This window comes from Pagrus pagrus (assembly GCF_965226575.1).
Source record: "Pagrus pagrus genome assembly, chromosome: 7".
NCBI lineage: Eukaryota > Metazoa > Chordata > Actinopteri > Spariformes > Sparidae > Pagrus > Pagrus pagrus.
Window position 1 is genome coordinate 15,852,894 of NC_140191.1, and position 20,751 is coordinate 15,873,644.

A 20,751-nucleotide genomic window follows, 5' to 3' on the forward strand; every position below is an offset into this window, starting at 1 on the left:
TAGATATGTTCTAAATAATGCAACTATACGATGAATTATGACGGATGACAGGGATCTCTCCCGGTGCAGTCTCTAGCCCTGATCTTGTGCCTTTTAGTGCTGACAACAGAACATGAGCCTTATTGGCCTGGATAATTATCAAATTTTTTTCAGCATTTATCTGATTTTTGGAATTGGTGTGTTTTTTGCTTTGTTAATCTGATTGCCAGTAAATCAAATTAATAAAAAATGTGCTACTGAAATGCGCTAAATGCGCAGCATGCAAAGTAACTAAAGTTATCAAATAGATGTAATGGAATATTTGCCTCCAAAATGTGGCGGAGTGGAAGTAGCAGCAAATGGAAATACTCAAGTAAAGTTCAAGTATCTCAAATTGTACTTGCAGTAAGAACAGGACTTTAGTAAATGTATTTTGTCACTTTGTATCACTGGTTCAAACTCAATTTTGTTTGATCAACAGATGATGGAAAAATGTTTTCAACAACCTGGAAACAGCATTAAAAATCTTAGAAAAGTCATGTAAACTGTATTGTAGACTCCACATTGTCCTGCTGACGAGTAATAATCTGCTTATTCTGATTAACATTGCATTTCTTTAACCTTGTTTTGCTTTCTGTTCCCACAAGCTGCAAGCTGTGTCACTTTCACTCTCTATAGCTTCCTCCCCTTCTTTCTCCTCCTCCTCCTCCTACTCTCTTTTCATTCAGGCTCCCTTCTGATGACCTCGGGCCGCAGGGACCATCTACCTCTCCTGGCTCCTACAGCCCCACATACTGTCGGATCTGGATTGTCACACCTGGGCTCCGTTGGATCATTCCTCTCCTTGTTTCGCTATCTCCTTATAACTGTATTCCTGTAAATTTTGAGGCCTCCTCATTCTGATCTCTCTATTTATTACTAATTATCCTGTGTGGCCTGCCCTCTTCCAGGTCACCATGTTGACCAAGAGGTCGTGCGGCTCGGGCACCACCTGGCAATGCCTTGTCCTGCTCAGTCGTCTCCTGGATCCACATACTTTACATATATAATTTGTATCAGATTTTCTGTCAATGCAACCTGTAAACTGTGATTGCTGTTCTTTCTGTACATGCGACATCTATTGCATGACTGTCCGTCCTGGAAGAGGGATCCCTCCTCTGTGGCTCTTCCTGAGGTTTCTTCCATCGTCTTTTTTTTCCCTGTTAAAAGTTTTTCCTCACTCAAATCGAGGGTCTAAGGACAGAGGATGTCGTTCACTGTACAGACTGTAAAGCCCATTGAGGCAATGTGATTGTGATTTTGGGCTATATAAATAAAATTTGATTTGATTTGATTGTAAACAGACAAGAAGCAAGTGCATATGAAACCCATAACAGTCATGTTGCACACAAAACCCTGACAAGCATTAAGATATTATCAAAACATGAGGTGGATTGCAAAATAAAGAAATTGGAATTGACTATGCTCTATGTGTTTTTGTTCTTTTCTCTCTGTCCTTTCTGTCTGGTATATTGTAACAGACTAAGGTAAATAACAGTAAATTCCTTTGTTGTAGTCCATTACAAACTGGCAACAGTATAGCAACACAAAAATAATGAATGTATTGCTTAAAGCGTATCTATGGTGGCATTTTGTCTGTGAGTTAGATGAAGCAAGTCTTCAAGGTAAAACTAGATATTTTCATTTAAGAACAGGAATACCAAAAGGAAACAGCATGATAGTTTGCTGCTGTTACATTAATGCGAAAACATTTTCCACTTTAATTTAACAGGTGGAACAAATGAGTTTTTTTGAGGACTGAATTGTAGAAATGAACTCTGACATACATTTACTTGCCTCAATGCTCATTCCTTTTCCAAGAGGGAATTATTTGCAAAAGAAATTGATCCACGTATATTAACTTGTGCGAAACAAAAAGAGAGTGGACAAAACAATAAATAAGCTAAAACGCTAAGCAGGATATCAAAAAGGATTTTGTTAATGATATTCTCTCTCTTTGTATGGGACTTGTGATTGACTGGTTTTTAGAAAGCTTCCTCAGAGCTTCAAAGTCTTTTTTCATGAATCATGAATGTTGGTTTGGCCACATGGGGAGCAGTCCTTCCATGTAAGCCATCCAGACTGCAGAAATCAGTTGTTTATATTTTGCTGCATGTCCATTAAATTCTGTACAAGGGCCTTTACCACAAATGCCTAAGAAGAATGCTGCAAAATCATTTCCCTCAAAATATCTTGTTTTAATACATGCAATTTAATACATATAATTTGTTCCACATGGGATTCCTTGTCTGAACTGGCGCAGCTGTGGTTTGATAGACAACCTTCATTTGGGAAACATGTCATCTTTGGATCAAACATCAGTTTACCCACTATGATTAGGTACTGCTAAGCATTATTTTTTGATGTGCCAAATGTCTCTATTGTATTTTTTAGAAAGAAGTAAGGATTATCGTCAGTGTTAATGCTTTTTATCTGCAATCTCTACAGGAGCAGGATTCCCATGCTGCAACCCGGTATCATGCCAAACTGTAATAGGCCTCGCCTACCCGCTGAAAGCTATGGCAAGCCTTTTTAACACTTGAACAACTGAATCCGACTATCTGGAATTAAGATGACACATATCAACATCGTCATTTTGATCACATGTGCATTACTTAACGGGCAGGATGTAGTCAATCAGAGGCAGAGTAGGGCGGGTCATGCCGAGCAAGGTAGTGTGATCTAAAATAATGCTGATACAGCGGTAGCAACTGTATGTCTGCTGACTGACTTGAGTGTATATATTTTATAATAAATATATAAAATATATATTTATATAATGCCTGTTACATAGTGATGCACATAAGTTGAGGAAGTAAAGGTCTGAGTCCAAACCAGGCATTTGCAGTGCAGGAGTAGTGTTTTCTGTGGGAGAGAGTAACTCCCTTTGGCTTTTCTTTTTTTTTTTTTTTACTTTGCAGACATGCACAGAAATGCTTCATGACACAATAAAGGAAAGGCACAACCCCAAAAAGCAGCAATGACCTCTTTAAAGTGAAAGAACCGATAGGTGTCATTTTAGTTTATCAAAAATTGAATGAGGAAACATGGACTACCACCTATCATAATACTGTATGTGATAGCTGAAGCGGATAACACCTATCAGAACTGATAACGTTGGGCATGAGTGATCAACCTTTACTCCATGTGTGCAGATTTATAGCTAAGTCATGTGTGCAATCAAAACACAACAACACACACAAAATAGTTTATGAACACACTGTACCCTACAGTTCATAGTAGATAGTAGATATATTTCAGTGTTATAATAAAAACAAAAAAGACAATAGAGCTTTATGGAGTACCTCATGTTGAAAGACTGCAGTTAGCAGTTTTCATTTGCAATGCTAAACCAAGAGTGACCGCTCAGTGTAAATTACGCTGATTCAGCAAACAATGTCGCATTATGGAAAAACAGCTTCTTACATTTCAGGAATTTGGAGCCAAAAAAAATTGTAGAAGTAGATTAAGGAAGGAAGCACAGAAGTGGGGAAGTAGTGAGTGTACAAAATTCAAAGCCCTTTTCACTGGTGCGCACAATATCCAGACACAGATTTCAAGGTAAGATCTACACATGCAAAACTGCAAAAATATATGAAATTAAAGTGATTCTATTGTATGTAAACTTAAAAAAACCCAACATTTTATCATTATGTTTATTGTAGCAGAATAAGGAAAATTCATTTGTAGACTTTGGATCAGAATCCCAAAGAGTGTTACCAAGTTACCAAGTTTCTTTTTTTGTTTTTGTTTTAGATGAAGTTTTTGCTGCTGTCGGTGATGCTGACAGCATGTGCTGCAACTCCTCAAGGTAAAAATAAATCCTTATTCCACAAAGACAAAACCAAACGGAAATTTAAAGTTTCATGTAGGTGTAGGCAGTTTGTCGGAGTCTGTTGCAATTTACCTTTGAATGTGAGCAAAATATATTTTTTTCTGGTTTGTTTGAATGAAAAAAAGAAAAAGAGTTTTTGCAGTATAATGACAGAATTTTTTAATAAGGCAGAATGTGTTAAATATTACTAATCTTGTCTGTAGGCACATGTCTATCTGTCAAACTTTTTATTGTTTTAGATTTTTTACATATATTATGTAGAATTTTCTAACATGTTTCTAATGCAAAATCACAAAAAAAATGCAATGAGCAAAGACAAAATAACCAGTGCTCAAAAACAAACAAAAGCAAATTAACATGCCAACAGAAAAAATAACAAAATCGTGAAAACTTGGTTGTTTTCATGGTTTCATAAATAACTGGGAATTTGTTTAACTCAAGTCAACTCAGGTTCAACTTTGAGTCAAGAAATGCTTGACAATTAGCAAACCAAAAAGTGGAGTACAGCATCAGAAAGGCTTTTATGAACAATAATTTGCATCTCTCTTTATATAAGATTTGTAGTTGACATGTTAGTGAGTAATTAATAATCTTGAATGATGAGTGGCCTCATGGGGATCAACGCTTATAAGCATTGCTACATGTGTGCCAACAAAATTCAGTGTTCTTTATGGTTGTGCACAGTATGTTCCTAACAGAAGTTGACTTTCACCCTAAATACTCTATAAATTAATTATGTGTCAAGGTGGTTACTTGTGATGAGCCAGCACACCATTATATGATCTGTCTAACCAACTCAAGTATTTATGTCTGTGCTTACTCTGAATGGGCGGGGTTTGAGCCAGAAGTGGGTAGTACTTAAATTGAAAGTGGGTGGGATTACCTTGAAGTTGGTAACTAAGAGATATACAGTACTTGGTTTTTATCTAAGCGTTTGCATAGTCAACCAGCCTTGAACGTACAGTAGTTGTTCACATACTTGCCTAATACTATGCATGTAACTGAAGCATACCACCAGATGGTGAACCTTACTTTGTCTTCTGAACTTCCTGCTATTGTTGTCCCTGCTGCTGCCCACATGCTTACTGACTGTTGACCCTGTTACATCTACCGTACTGGTCCCACACTGCCCCTACCGCTCATGTGCATATTGCATCTTGTGGGTGCATTATTTTTAAGGGCTTGCTCAACAGACGCAGGATACACAAGGCAGCCATCAAGCTAGGCAAACAAGTTGTTAAAAAGGAAATATGTCTGGCTGAAAGCCTGAAATTGATATGCATTAATAAGAAGTTACTATATTTATATATTTATTTATTATTGATCACAGTGCAAGAGATCTATTCACAGGAAGCAACCCATTGAGGATTTTCCTTTAACACAAGAACAGATATTGACACAATTTACCTGGATGATAAAAAAAGTGCATTATCTGTACTGTATATCTGTTTTCACTGAGTACTCACTTACTTGATTGCATTTTTTCTCCGTCTCTCTTTCTAGATCTGTCAGGTAAAATGTTTACCTTCCCACAAGAAACCAACACGGCTCATGTGAGGCTGACTTCATCAGGACAGGATTACGCCGCTCTCACCGTCTGTCACAGGTAGAATTGAACGAGTTACAGAACCCACTGCAACCTTTGACTATGAAAAGTATCATGCATGACGATGTCGTTGTATTACCCACAGGTCTTTTACAGACCTCAAAAGGGACCACATCCTTTTCTCCATGGCCACACCTGCTAATTCCAATAGCTTCCTGATTTTCTGGGATGAGGCAAATAAGGAGATGGAGCCACATATCAAGGATAAAAAGACTGAATATCGAGGCCAGGACTACAAGCCGAATACGTGGCACTCTATATGTACCACGTGGGACTCTACATCTGGACTGGTACAGCTGTGGTTTGATGGACGTCCTTCAATTAGAAAATATGTCAGCTCTGGATCAACCATCAGAGGAGCTGCTATAATTATCATAGGACAGGTACAGTTGTATTAATAAGCAGGATAGTTTATGGTCTTTTAACAATTGCTGTAAATGTTTTATTTCATATCATATATTAAATGCATGTCAAATCTCTACAATACAGGAGCAGGATTCCCATGGTGGGGGGTTTGACCTTAAGCAGTCCTTCGTTGGCATGATGTCTGATGTCTACATGTGGGACTACGTACTCTCACCCTGTGAGATCCAGAACTACATGGATGATCTAAACTTCACTCCAGGGAACGTGCTCAACTGGAGGGCGCTGGAGTTCCAGATTAGAGACAGAGTGATTTTAGAAGATAAACACATGACCTGTCACTAATAGTTACAAAGAAAAGTATTAATGTGTTGCAAAGTCAAAAATCGCATTTTTTTGTGCTTTTATGTCCAATGTATCATATAAGTTAGCTACATGATTACCATTAAGGGATACCTCTGATTCGTCTTGATATAATAATCGCATTAAAGAGTTAGTTTGGTCACTGATCAATTAACCTCTTCATACCATGAAGAGATCTCCGTCTAACTTGTCTGTGCTGTTGGAGAAATCCATAGTCCTCTTCCTGTGTGAAAATTAGGTTCAGCCAAAGCCACAATAAAGCTTCAGTAGTCTTGAGTTGCCCAAACCAGGTGGGTTTTGACACCATATTTTCAAATGAATCATTCCATGAAGGTTTCACAGCCAGTAAAAAGAGGACAGATTACAATCGCTAACACTATTTCTTAATGTGTGTTAATTTTTAATGTGTGTTGATTTTCTAAGCGTTTTAAACAGATCAGATGGGGACAAAAAATAAAAACACTGAATCAAGTGACCACATGCAAAGTGTATCCACCAGAGAATAATCAGTCTGCATCTCTACCTAGATGGTCACCCACATTGTCTTGACTTTGCTGACAGCATATTCCTCCTATAGTCACGTATATCTGTCCATATATTTTTCACATGCAAATGTAAATGTTAGTATTGTCAATAAATTGTGATGCTGAGCAATAGTAGTGTGCAGGGTTTCATCTTTTTCTCAAGACTTAAGTGACGCTTCCCAATGAACCTGCAACTGAAATAACTGAATGCACAAATATCTGCTTGAAAAAAATTCAGACTAAAACATAAAGGTGTTCATGTTGTTTCATTCCTGCTTGATGTTTCCATAAGTATTTTCTTTCTGTAGGTCATAGAAAATTTACAGGGCAATAATATCAGGGCTGTGTATCCGTCAAGTTGTTTTCAACGTCATCCTACTGGCCAAAAATAGATAAATGCAGCTTTAACTGAGTTTTGATATTTCTATCAATTGCACTCATCCCAGGCCTGTTCTGATCATTTTTTTAACACTGAAAAAAACACATTCAATGATATCCATATCCAATGAGCCAACAGCAATACCTTTCACTCCTCTATATGCGTATGGGAGTATACTTACAATATTTGCAGAGGGCTAAAGTTTCTTCATGTTTCATCACTTCTCACAGTTCTCTGATAATAAATAACATGGACTTCTTATTGTTCACAAAAACTGAGCTGACAGACGCAGTCTCTCAACTCATAAAACTACTCATCTCTCCCACATATCTACACTTCATAAGGAAAAGGACTGCAACTCTAAGGTCTCTGAGGCTGGTGATGAACCAAGCCATATTTGTTCGTGCACACATAAATTACTTTTGTCAAGGAAGAAGTTACCGACTCAAGAAGTTCCAGCAGTTCAAACTCACTAATTTTGGAAGCAGGAGCCTCATGAGACGACACTGACCCACGGACAGTTTGGGCCTTTTTGTGTCTCCCACTCCTTAGCAAACATCAAGTGGAACCTGCAGAGATTTCCACAATAAACAAGGCTTCACAACAAGTGTTGCTGCTGTTGTATCAGCAACACTACTCACTATTAACACCTCTCTTTTGATATTCCTGTTGAGTAAGTGAGGCGTTAAGTGCTGTATGAGAACTCAAAGGAGCCTCTGGTGTTAAGTTAGCAGGTTCATGATGTAATTCAGGGCAACATGAGTTTGCAATTAACTTTTAGCTAATTCCTCTTCTGCTTGACTGTTAAAATTCAATATAATCAGAGGCTATCAGCTATTGCACTAAAATTGATTGTCTTTAATTGCCACAAGTGAAGGTCTTTCTGTGAAACCTTATCGGTAATTTAGCCATATAAATGCTTTAAAACTGATGCATAAAGTACTATATCACTGCAGACAAATAAAAGTAGTTGTAGGCTAATGGTTACTGTTGGAAAGACGTGTGAAAGTTCTCTGTGCTGTGTGTGTATTTATTGTGTTTTAATTTGATTTCATAAATAGGTTAAGCTTGTATAGCTAAGTATATACACTGATCACCCATAACATTAAAAGGCGTAAAGGGTTAAATGAATAACAGTGATCATCTTGTTACAATGCATTTCTGCTCGGAAAACTTGGGTCCTGGTATCCATGTCGATGCTACTGGACAGGCACAACCCACCAAAACACTGTTGGAGATCAAGTGCACCTCCTAATGGCAATATCACTCCTGATCTGCCCTGCCCTGATCTCTCCACTATTTCTGCAGTCTCTCTCTGACAGATGATGCCGATAGCAACACGGATCAGACCATTGTTATTCATGTAATATGTATCTCTGGTGGATTCATTTCATAGATGCATGTGTCCTTCTTTCGTATCAAGTTGGCTTGCTTTATGTGCATGAATGTGCTCCCGCAGGGATACAATACTGTCCAAGTACAAGTACTGGTCCTAACAGTCACATGTTAGTCTACCGCTTGAGACTATTGCATATTAGTCAGACATTTATTTAAGAAAATAGACTCTGAATTTCAATTCATGATCTGACTGTCAGCTGACCACAGTAGAATGTGGGAAACGCACAATGCACCAGCTAATCCCTTCAAATAATCACTTGCCACCCATCACCCACCTAACCCCAGACTTCTAGTTTTGTAATTTTTTTTACATAGCAAAGGTCCTGTGCTGTCTTTGAGAGAATATATAACATTAACATTTGTATGCCCCATAAACACATTTAGATGTAACTTTATGTCCTGTAAACACATTTAGTTACACACAACCTTATCCAATTTTCTGAAATTATTATAATTTTGCAGAGATGATGGAAATCCAAGGTGTACAACAAAAAGTGTATTTACTGTTAGATAAGTAATTGTACAATTCTTTCTACAGGACAATCACTGTCAAAACAGTAGAGGATTGCGACAGCACCGACATCAGCAGCCTGACCTGTTGGCCAACACTGATCTGTGTTTAGAATCAGTCAAGAAACCTCTGGATGTCCTTCCTGTGTATAGTTGTTTATGCTAAGTGTACTGTATATTGTCTAAATGATAAAAGGTACACTGTTTTTGTAGTTATTTATTTACATGTGTTCCAAAAAATTGAATAAACAAGAGTCTTACCTTATTCATTTGTTTTATTAGTGCATCATGTAAAGTGTAAGAATTGTAATGGGATGGTTGTTTATGCTAGAAGTGTAAAGAAAATGCATTTATCATTTTCAAGAATTTATTTAAACAAGTTAGAGATAATGCAAAACAAGGAGTAAATACAGAACGACAATTAAATAGGTGTCGGGCAGAGTTCTGGCTAATCATCGTTGAACACTTTTGTGTCCTTGACAAACTACCTGCAGTTCTGTGCAGGCAAGTGGTTACTCCATTCTGGTTCCACCAGCCCTTTCGCCACATTCTCTCCTTGTCCAGCATCTCTCTTGTTTACTACTCAGGACAGTCCTTCAGGGTCGCTACCTTGGCCCCCTATAATGGTATCAGAGCACTTAAAACAAATCATGGGCTGGTGGTCCTCTTAAGCATATCACCATTACATCCATTTAGAGTCTCAGATGCACCCAGTCTTGCCTTAAGTAAATGTGTGTTTTGGGGCTTCGTCATGGCCGGCTACCAAAGCTTCTACACAACCCCACAAGCCAAACTGCTAGCATAGTTGAGCTTCACACATCATTGTCATTGTTACATTTGCAAATTCCTGGAACCCAAAGCCATTTAAAGTTAATAAATGACTGCAATGAGTGACCAAACAAAGTATAAAAGTCATCGTTATTTACACTGTTGCACACAACATCCTGACACCGGATTCAAGGTAAGATCAAGGCATGATAAATAGAGGAATATATTATTATACACAAATATTTGTAACTTTTTTTTTCACCTGTATTGTATATTGTAGGCCAACTTAAGTCACAGAAAATGAATACACAGTCTTTTACACTCTGGTCGCAAAAGTATTAGCAGTGTGTTTATGTCTTTGTCTTAGATGGAGTTGTTGCTTCTACTGGTGATGCTGACAGTGTGTGCTGCCAGTCCTCAAGGTAACAAATCTTCATTGAACAAAGCGAATGTCAAAATGATTACAAAAAAGAACCATGCAAGAGTGTCAGGCTGACAGGAGATTTTGACTTTTGACTTAAAAAGAAAGAAACAAATATGAGCTAGATATTATTAATAATAATAACAATTAGGAAATAAAATGCATTATGTGTCATTAATTCGTTCATTCAAAAAAATCTATACAGAAAAAATATACATACAACACCATACTTGGTCAATTTGCTGCCCTGCATTCAGCAACAACTAAGCAATCAGGACAAGTAAACAAGTTCAAGGTGCAAAGGCATGGGCATGAGCAAACTGGCAAGAGGTGATCAAATATTGGCAGATATCAAAACAGGAAACGGCTTGAACACAAAGGGCAGAAACTGAGTGCAGTGAGCTTGACAGTACCAACTACATTTAATTTTTTTATGAGACAGAGAATCTCTTGAGAACACAATTAGGCAAAGTTCAGCTGTGAACTGGAGGTGCATGTTATTCAATAAAACTTGACATACATTAGAGATTTATGTGAGAAATGTATTTTGCAGTCTGTGGCTCAATGGATGGAAAAAGTGTACAGTAAATTCAACCTGTTTCAAGGTTGTTAGCACAACTAATCCTTTAATCTAATGATGAGAGTTTTTGCTTCAGTTTATCACTTCTCAAAACTTTTTATAAAACTCTCTTTTATTTTCTCCACTGAATATCCTTTTTGATATTGTATTATTAATTTGGCTGTTATGTAATTTACATTTCACATTCTGATTTTGAATTTCTCTTTTTTTAAAGATCTGAATGGTAAAATGTTCACTTTCCCAAAACAAACCAACACAGCTCATGTGAGGTTGACTACATCAAGACAGGATTTGAAGGCTGTCAGCATTTGTCTCAGGTAGTCCCGACTATGCAAATTCAAACAACCCACTGTATTTCGCACAGTAAAAATCACCATAGTGTTTTTGTAATACCTACAGGTCGTTTACGGACCTCCGTAGAGACCACAGCCTTTTCTCTTTGGCCACACCCTCTGCTGCCAATGACTTCCTGATATTCAAGAAAGCAGCAGATGATGAGTTTGAAGTCTGGACCAAAGATATAAAGACAGATTTTGGAGGACTGAACTACAAACTGAACACGTGGCTCTCAATTTGTTCCACATGGGATGCTGCATCTGGCCTGACACAGCTGTGGATAGATGGAAAACCCTCTAGTAGGAAATTCACCAGCTCTGGATCCAACATCACAGGGACCATGACAATTGTTTTAGGACAGGTACGGTGCTTACACACCATAGCTACTTAAAGGGGTGGTTCAACCTCATTGGAAACACACTCATTAGCCTTTTTGCAGAGTGTTACATGAGAAGATCAATACCGTTGTCATATCTGTATTGCAAATATGTGTGGCTACAGTCAGCAGCATGTTAGCTTAGCTTAGCACCAAGACTAAACAGCAGGAGGACGGCTACCCTGGCTACCCTCTCTACTTTAACAGCAGCTCTGTAAACAACAATCCCCCATTGTTATGCCAACGCACCAGTGACAGTCATGGCTGGAGCCATTATGTTTTTGGGTTGTCTGTCCATCCGTACGCCTGTCCATATGTCCATACACCTGTCCATCCATCCGTCTTTCCTGTCCCCATTCTCGTGAGTGAGAAAATAAAACCCCCTGTGCAGACTTGCGATCTACAGCACATAAAAGTTGAACATACTTACAGTAAACACATACAGTAAGACAGACAGAAAACAAAACAGTTTAACTGCATAGCCTACTCACACATATAAACACAAATGAGCAAGTCAACAATATCAGGCAGGCATGATGCTCTGCATCTGAAACCGTGTGGACGACGGTAGAAAACAGCTTTGCACAAGCCAGGTAACAGAGTTGTGCCCAGTGGAATCAAGGGTTAACAGTTTCTCCTTGTTATCAGTATTTGTGCAATGATAAGCTAACAGAATGCTGGCTCTAGCTATATACTTAGGACAAGGTTAGATAAATAAGTCTAAGTAACAAACTTGTCATCTAAATCTTGGCAGGAAAATGAATACCCCAAATGTCTAAATATTTTTTTAATCGTCTTCCAAAAATGCTACAGATTTCTACTTTGATAATTCTGGAGTGTTCTCATGAGATATATATTAGAAAATTATAGCAAAGTACAACATAACTGTTATCTCAACTCTCAACAATCTCTACAGGACCAGGACAGCCCTGGTGGGGCGTTTGACAGTGCGCAGTCTTTCGTTGGCATGATGTCCGATGTCCACATGTGGGACTATGTCATTTCACCCCGTGAGATCCAGAGCTATGCGCAGGTGTTCATAAGCTTCACTCCAGGGAACGTGCTCAACTGGAGGGAGCTGGAGTTCCAGACCACAGGAGTGGTGCTGATAGAAGACGAACAGTCGTCGATCGCTTAATTTTTGAAACAAAAGTTTTCATGCCAAAAAAGAGGCTTCAAAAAATAATAAAAGAAACATTTGAAAATTAATTGATTTTGTTTTCTGTTTTTAATTTAAATGGAGTATAAGTAGAGTGGGATCATGGGAGTTGTTGTCCTCATTGTTAAGCAACCACCATTGCCAGTAAAATTTAAGCGAAATTTTCATGGACGAATGAATGTTTAAAGTTTTAGTCACATGTAGTCCTGGTTTAGTCATGTTCTACTTCCTGCCTCATCTGCACAAGTTCAGTGATGTGCAACCAATTAAAACACACTGTTGCCTCAAATGCAATATGGATTTCTCTGGATTATACAATCATTACATTATTTATTAATATTTATTAATTAATATTATTTATTATTTATAATTATTATAATTAATTATTATACAATTATAATATAATATAATGTTACAAAAAATATATAACAATGGTCTACTTATTTTTAAATGTTTTAATGCAGAAATGTTGCACATGATATCGTATTATATGCATAAACACTTTGAATGCTTGTTGAGCTCGTATACACAACCAATGACTTTTCTTAACTAGCTTTAGTAGCCAAAAAAAAAAAAATCTGTTACTGGAACCTGAAGCCATAAGTTGATAAATGACTGGGATGAGGAAGCAAACAGAATATTTCAGCCGACCAACCAACCAACTAACCATCCCATCAACTAACCAAACAACAGCCGAACATTGCCAAACTTAAAGGCATGCCATTATCATGGTTGAAAAATAAGTTTAACAGGTATGCAGCAGACCTTTCTCCTTTCTCTTCTTTATTCTCTCTCCTTTATTACATGCATGTTTTTGTCTTGATTGTTTTTCAGTTTTTGAGTGTGATAAGTGTAATATACCTTAAATGACAGTTTAAAGAGTCCCCTGTAATCCCTTTACACTGTTTCACACCCACCCACCCACCCACCAATCAACCAAACAACAGCCTAACATTGCCATCCTAAAAGGCATGCCCTTATAATGGTTGAAAAGTAAGTTTAACAGGTATGCAGCAGACCTTTCTCCTTTCTCTTGTTTATTCTGCCTCTGTTATTACACACAGTCACTGTCTTGTTACCTGTTTTTGTCTTGATTGTTTTTCAGTTTTTGACAGTGATAAGCAGCTTCACGTGTACATTGATAAGTGTAATTTACCTGATGAAACAGTTTGACGAGCCCTCAGTTCACATGTAACCTATTTCTGAAGTCATAAATTGATAAATGACTGGAATGAGGAAGCAAACAGAATATAAAAGCCAGAATCCTTTACACTGTTTCACACCCACCCACCCACCAACTATCAAACTAACTAACAACCCACCGACCAACACACCCTCCAACCAACAAACCAACCAACCAACTAACCAGCAACCCACCCACCAACCACACACCCACCCACCAACCAACCAACCAAACCAACCAAACAACAGCCTAACATTGCCATCCTTAAAGGCATGCCATTATCACTGTTGAAGACTAAAGTTTAACAGGTATGCAGCAGACCTTTCTCCTTTCTCTTGTTTATTCTGCCTCTGTTATTACAGTACATGCACAGTCACTGTCTTGATACCTGTTTTTGTCTTGATTGTTTTTCAGTTTTTGACAGTGATTAGCAGCTTCATGTGTAAATTGATAAGTGTAATTTACCTTATAAGACAGTTTAACGAGCCCTCAGTTCACGTGTAACCTATTTCTGAAGTCATAAACTGATAAATGACTGGAATGAGGAAGCAAACAGAATATAAAAGCCAGAATCCTTTACACTGTTTCACACATCCTGACCCAAGATTCAAGGTAAGATCAAGGCATTATATAGTAATATATATACTAACAGCAAACATTAGGTATTCAGAATGTCTGCATTATATACAAGCATTTATCACCATTTTTATCTGTATTGTATATTGTAGTTGACCAACTTGAATAACAGAAACATTATTTGCATTTTTTTACACTCTGGTAGTATCCGCAGTGTGTTCACAGTGTGTTGTATAAGATGGCGTTGTTGCTTCTACTGGCGTTGCTGACAGTGTGTGCTGCCACTCCTCAAGGTAAAGAAAATGTTCATTGTTTAACAAAATACATTCAAAAAATATAGCATGCAAGAATATCAGGCTTACAGGAGTTTGCTATTCTTTTATATGTTATTTATATATTACCTTTATGCTCAGTCTTTAATGCATGTAAAAAATATTTGTTCTATCTAATTTGATATAATTAAACACGTGTGAGCTTGATATTAATATGTGTTTAGTGATGTGTCTCTACAGATGGAAGATGTACAGTAGATTCAATATGGGCGTAGAAAGCATTTAAAATATAGGTGTGACAATATAAAAGAGGTTTGGGGGTTCCCCCGTGGTGCCTTTTAACAGGTGGCTTGATACAATTATCTGGATACACAAGCATGTGAAAAATGATGGTTAGAATGCTGTGATTTTGCAATTGCAAAATTGCAATTGCCCAGTTGTGTCAACTACTGTAATGGTTGCACTCCAGTAAAAATGTAAAGATCTAGAGATCACTGCCCTTCATCCCTTTTTTTGTTTCACCTGTTCCTTCTTCACATCGTCACCTTTCTTTCTCTTCTTTTGTTCTCCATCTTACTTTCCTCTATCCTGTCATTTTTGCCTCTTCCTACCTCAAATACTCTCTTTCCTCAAGGCTATTGTGGTGAAAGTGTGTGACCCACTTAAACTCAGGTGCCTGGCATTGGGACAGACAATGACTAGTTCATGTTAGCGGCATGCTCGTGTGTTTTTGTGTGCATGCTGTGAAACAATCTGCCTGGGTACAAGGTAGCAGCCTACCTGTGTCTCTTCTCAAAACATCTTTTAGAAAACTTTATTTTTGATCTCCACTGAATATCTTTTTGTTATTGTATGAGTAATTTAGTTAGTATGTAATTTAAATTTCACATTCTGATATTGAAATTCTCTCCTTTTTTAAAGATCTATCAGGTAAAATGTTCACCTTCCCGCAACAAACCAGCACAGCTCAAGTGAGGATGACTACATCAAGACAGAATTTAAGGGCTGTCACCGTCTGTCTCAGGTAGTGCTGAATATGTAAAATGTATAAAACAACTCACTGTATCTCTGACAATAACGATCATTATGTGTATTTGTGATGCCTACAGGTCCTTTACAGATCACCGGAGAGACCAAAGCCTTTTCTCTTTGTCCACACCCTCTGGTGACAATCAGTTCCTGATGTTCAAGAGAGCAGCAGATGATAGGTTTGATATCTGGGCCAGAGATCTTGTGAGTGATTTTAGTGGACTGAACTACAAAATCAACACGTGGCTCTCGATTTGTTCCACATGGGATGCTGCATCTGGACTGGCGCAGGTGTGGATAGATGGAAAACCCTCTAATAGGAAATTCATCAGCTCTGGATCCAACATCAACGGGCCCATTATAATTGTTTTAGGACAGGTACGTTGCTTACACACCATAGCTACTTAACGGGGTAGTTCAGCATCAAGGGAAACACACTAATGATCTTTTACCATAGAGTGTATCATAAAAAGAGCAATACAATTTTTCATATCTGTACTGCAAATATGTAGCTTCAGTCTGCAGTCTGCTACCCTGGCTCTCTCCAACGGTAACACAGTCTGAATTAACAGCATCTCATAATCTCTGTAAACAACAATCCCCCTTTTTTACCGAGGATTATAGTAGACTATTTCTCACCAAGGAGCAGCTACCTCCAGCTGGCCAAGAAATAGTCCAACATAAAACAGCTAATTGTCAACTTTTAGTTAAGGTTTTTACAGTTGAACTTTGGTATAGATTAAACATTCATTTTAATGTAGTTTGGACGAAAGCTTCTGCCACAAAAAAGTATTGAAATTATTGGCAGATTTTCTTTCCTTTAGACAGAGTCAGGCTAACTGTTTCCCCATTGCTGTGTCCAGCCATATATTTAGGGCAAGTTTACATAAATGAAATCAGTAATAATCTTCTCATCTAACTCTCAGCAGGAGAGCAAATGAATGTGTGTAAAACAATTTCTTTCTTGGGAATTGTTGTTTATAGAACTGTTATCTCAACTCTTTGCAATCTCTACAGGAGCAGGACTCCCACGGTGGGGGATTTGACATAAAGCAGTCTTTCGTTGGCATGATGTCTGATGTCCACATGTGGGACTACGTCATTTCACCCCGTGAGATCAAGAGCTACGCGGATCTGTTTGTAAGCTTCACTCCAGGGAACGTGCTCAACTGGAGGGCGCTGGAGTTCCAGACCACAGGAAGGGTGCTGATAGAAGACGAACAGTGGTCGATCGCTTAATCATTGAAACAAAACTTGTCATGTCTTACAAAGTCTTTTATCATCTGTTGTTGTAAGATGATTGCAAAAGTATGATTTTTTTTTACCTTACTATTGAGTGTTTCTATGTTGTTTTGACTACGAGTTGTTAGCATGAGTTGTTTTATGTCTTCACTCATATTCATAGTGTGAAACAGTCGTTAATCCAGTTAAAACTTTGCTGAGTGAATTTACTTTACTTTTCTTCTGATGGTCTCATTTGTGACAGCTTTTAATGGTTGTAGTCGAGGCAAAATCAAACTTTTTTTTCGCTATTTCCAACCGTTAAATTGTGTCATGTTTAATAAATTCTGCAGCTCAACAACTCGCTAAGCTCAACAATGACATTTTGTAAGTACGAAATTTGTGAATAATAGATTGGATATCATGTAAAGTGTTGGTGTTTGTTTCTGAAACAATAAATGTAATGTAAATGTAATAAATAACCAAATAACTTCAAAAGCAGAGTATGTCTAAACAAAAATGAGATGTAAGTAGCTTTGGATCACACATTTGCCTTTGACTCAGAAATGGTCTTGGAGGAGGTCATGTATTAAAGTTTTATTCACATTTAGTCACGTTTGTCTTCCTTCCTCTTTCCTTTAAGCTGCACCAAGTGAAAGTGTTTCCGTTAAAGTTGGACAGTTTGTTGTTGAGTTGTCAACAAACTTTTGCACCTGTTGTTTGGTCCCACAGTCTTGATTTTGGTGAGGTCATAATCAAAACAAGCTGAGAAAGTAAAGGTTTTTAAATGTTTTTTTTGTTCAGAATAACAACCTAAACATCAGCCTCAGTACCTCAGCTTCACATGGATGCCTTTATCACTCAATAACTCACAACTTTCACATATATGGATAACTAGTTGTGATAGTTAGTGATAGTTTGTTGGGGCCCTATACCAAACATTGAGCTGAGAAAACAAGGAGGAGCTTCCTCATGGTCCTCCCACCACTCCCAGAAGGGGCTCTACTTAGGGGGTTTTGAAGCAGCGGCAGTGCACTGTGAAGTGACTCAGGGAAGGTTTAAAAGGGTTTTAGTTGTCATTGCGAAATGTGCCAATATGACTGGCCATCGGTGGCCCCTTTTCCCAAAATCTTTTTTGGGGCCACATTTGCCTGTTGGTACACCCCTGCTTGCCAAATTACTGGAACTTGATGACGAATGTGTTTATTGTTACACAACACAACCTGACACAGGATTCAAGGTAAGATCAGGGCATGACTTATATTTTAAAATAGAGGAATTTGACTTGACTGCATTTGATACAAACATGTTTAGCCATTTTTACCTGTATTGTATATTGTAGACCAATTTGAGTGACAAAAAAAACATTTGCAGTGTATTACACTGCTATTTGATTTATTGCATGTATGGGCTATTTATTAGATGGTGTTGTTGCTACTGGCGATGCTGACGGTGTGTGCTGCCATTCCTCAAGGTAAAAACAACTAAATCAAGCATCACAAAAATGACCCACGCAATAGTATCAGCATCACAGGAATTTGCTTTTCTTTGATGGTTGTCACCTTTATGCTCACTCTTTTTGGTATGTACCTTTAGTCTGTTTAAATGTAAACAGTCAACACAGAAACAAATCTTGAAAATCTATGAAGACCATTACTTGGTCAATTTGCAGGCAGACAGGACAAGTCAATAAGTCCAAGGTGCATAGAGAAGGGGCGAACAGACAAGAGGCAGATAACTGTGCCAAGTGAGCTAGACAGAGCCTCCAATTCATTTTCTCTCACAGACAGCCTCTATGAGCAGGTAGTGCTGAGGGCAAAGTTCAGCTGTGAACTGCACATGTTGGTTCATCAATAAAACTTGACATACATTATAAATTAATCGTGAGTAAATGTAGTTTTTTGTGATATGGCTCAATGGATGGAAAGAGTTTTTGCTTCAGTGTATCTCCTCTCAAAACATCTTTTATCTAACTTTTTATTAACCAGTATTTTCACTGAATATATCTTTTTTTCTATTAGATAATCAATTTGAATTTGAATTTCTCTCCTCTTTTAAGATCTGTATGGTAAAATGTTCATATTCCCACAAGAAACCAACACAGCTCATGTGAGGCTGACTACATCAAGACAGGAACTGAGGAATGTCACTGTCTGTCTCAGGTAGTGTCTAATATGTAAAATAAATAAAACAACTCACTGTATCACTGACAATAAAGATCATTATGTCTTTGTATTATCTACAGGTCCTTTACAGACCTCCATAGAGGCCACCCCCTTTTTTCTTTGGCCACACCTTCTGTTGACAATGACTTCCTGATTTATAAGGATGGTGCACATGATCAGATGAATCTCCATGTCAGGAATCAGTATGTGTATTTTGCGGGGCAGAACTACAAACTGAACACTTGGCACTCGCTCTGTTCCACGTGGGACTCTGCGTCTGGACTGGCGCAGCTGTGGTTAGATGGAAAACCCTCAAGTTGGAAACTCATCAGCCGTGGATCCAGCATCAGCGGGCCCATTATAATTGTTCTAGGACAGGTACAGTTCGCACCCACCATACATACAAGGCATGGTTTGGCATTACAGGAAATATGCTGTTGAGCATTTTGACAGTTAGTTGAGAGGATCAATGCCATTCTCCTGTCATTTACCTTAAATATACAGTATAGCCAGAGTTAGCAGCATGTTAGCTTAGCAAAAAGTCTGGAGGTAAAAGGTTAGAAGTACCTCTAAAACTCTGTAATTAACACCTTATTAGAGTCAAGCTTGGTCTATCTCTAAGTTTCCAGTCTTTGAATTATTACATTGATAATAATCTTCTCATCTAACTCTTGGCACAAGACTGAATAAGCGTATTTCCCGACATGTCAAACTACTCCGTCAATAGTGTTCAACAAGTTGTTGCTAAGGATTGCTACTTTGTGATTTATTCTATGTCCTTATAGGATATATATATACCAGAAAATACATATATAATTGTATAGCTGTTATCTCAATTGTCTGCAAATTCTCAGGAGCAAGATTCCCACGGTGGAGGGTTTGTCATCACAGAGTCTTTTGCTGGCATGTTGTCCGATGTCCACATGTGGGACTACACCCTTTCACCCTGTGAGATCCAGACCTACATGGAGGATCGCTTCACTCCAGGGAACGTGCTCAACTGGAGGGCGCTGGAGTTCCAGATCGAAGGAACAGTACTGATAGAAGATAAACAAAAGAGCTGTTACTAAACGTACTAAACAAAACTATCAATGTCTTAAAACAGGTTTGAAAAAAAACATTTTTTTGTTTTGTTTTTTCTTTTTATTATCTTTTTCAGATCATCATGAAACAAAAGTTTTTCTTTAGTGTTTCTCTGAACTTTTGGCTATGTGCTGCCAACATTATATTTAAAGGCAGAATGAGTATGTTTGTTCTTAATCTAAACTTATTCAAAAAGTGTGTAGCAGTGTCTGTATCTGCAGAGACCGTGCCCTCTGCCTGTATTTTCTTATTTTGCTGTGTCCGACCTTTAGGAAGAGGTTGTACAGCCTGCAGCCATTAACAGCATGCAGGGTGTGAGGGCAGGATGTTGCAACCAGTTGTCAGCATACATACAAGAGCTTGAGCTGGGAAGGAGAGGCCTTTCAAAATTGTGTTTACAAACTTCAAATCTACTAAAACTAACAAATCCTACCCGTTATACCTTTAAAGTCATCATCAGATCATATTTTATGGAGTTAGTATTTTCTGGTTTTACCTCTTGTATCCTCTGCCTGCTCTGCCTGGAGCAAGGAGCCAAACCTGGCAACAAAACCACCTTGGTTCTGTTTTCACAATCGTCAAACTG

At 38.0% G+C, this 20,751-nt stretch overlaps 4 protein-coding genes across 4 annotated transcripts; all 4 read left to right on the forward strand.

Annotated features, from left to right (window-relative positions):
- The first annotated feature begins 3,520 nt into the window (after positions 1 to 3,520).
- LOC311260449 (mucosal pentraxin-like) lies at positions 3,521 to 6,841 on the forward strand. Its single transcript, XM_084358273.1, has 5 exons — positions 3,521 to 3,579; positions 3,775 to 3,829; positions 5,357 to 5,459; positions 5,545 to 5,842; positions 5,949 to 6,841. The coding sequence occupies exons 2-5, from the start codon at positions 3,775 to 3,777 to the stop codon at positions 6,165 to 6,167; spliced, it is 675 nt and encodes a 224-aa protein (XP_084214399.1). The 5' UTR covers positions 3,521 to 3,579; the 3' UTR covers positions 6,168 to 6,841.
- A 3,290-nt stretch (positions 6,842 to 10,131) lies between these two features.
- LOC311260448 (C-reactive protein-like) lies at positions 10,132 to 12,622 on the forward strand (the record flags this gene model as incomplete). Its single annotated transcript, XM_084358272.1, has 4 exons — positions 10,132 to 10,186; positions 10,980 to 11,082; positions 11,165 to 11,462; positions 12,394 to 12,622. The coding sequence occupies 4 exons, from the start codon at positions 10,132 to 10,134 to the stop codon at positions 12,613 to 12,615; spliced, it is 678 nt and encodes a 225-aa protein (XP_084214398.1). The 3' UTR covers positions 12,616 to 12,622.
- A 2,011-nt stretch (positions 12,623 to 14,633) lies between these two features.
- Positions 14,634 to 16,935, forward strand: LOC311260122 (C-reactive protein-like; the record flags this gene model as incomplete). Its single annotated transcript, XM_084357634.1, has 4 exons — positions 14,634 to 14,688; positions 15,589 to 15,691; positions 15,777 to 16,074; positions 16,714 to 16,935. 4 exons carry the CDS (start codon positions 14,634 to 14,636, stop codon positions 16,933 to 16,935), a joined length of 678 nt encoding a protein of 225 aa, XP_084213760.1.
- Positions 16,936 to 18,075: 1,140 nt separating this feature from the next.
- LOC311260450 (serum amyloid P-component-like) lies at positions 18,076 to 20,174 on the forward strand. Its single transcript, XM_084358274.1, has 5 exons — positions 18,076 to 18,157; positions 18,340 to 18,391; positions 18,977 to 19,079; positions 19,163 to 19,460; positions 19,937 to 20,174. The coding sequence occupies exons 2-5, from the start codon at positions 18,340 to 18,342 to the stop codon at positions 20,150 to 20,152; spliced, it is 669 nt and encodes a 222-aa protein (XP_084214400.1). The 5' UTR covers positions 18,076 to 18,157; the 3' UTR covers positions 20,153 to 20,174.
- Positions 20,175 to 20,751: the final 577 nt, after the last annotated feature.

Bases quoted from the DNA above. Each gene is read 5' to 3' on its own strand.
- LOC311260449 (XM_084358273.1), top strand. From the start codon at position 3,775: ATGAAGTTTTTGCTGCTGTCGGTGATGCTGACAGCATGTGCTGCAACT. The intron at 3,830-5,356 runs GTAAAAATAAAT...CTCTCTTTCTAG, and splicing joins ATGTGCTGCAACTCCTCAAG to ATCTGTCAGGTAAAATGTTT. The intron at 5,460-5,544 runs GTAGAATTGAAC...TATTACCCACAG, and splicing joins GCTCTCACCGTCTGTCACAG to GTCTTTTACAGACCTCAAAA.
- LOC311260450 (XM_084358274.1), top strand. From the start codon at position 18,340: ATGGTGTTGTTGCTACTGGCGATGCTGACGGTGTGTGCTGCCATTCCT. The intron at 18,392-18,976 runs GTAAAAACAACT...TCCTCTTTTAAG, and splicing joins GTGTGCTGCCATTCCTCAAG to ATCTGTATGGTAAAATGTTC. The intron at 19,080-19,162 runs GTAGTGTCTAAT...TATTATCTACAG, and splicing joins AATGTCACTGTCTGTCTCAG to GTCCTTTACAGACCTCCATA.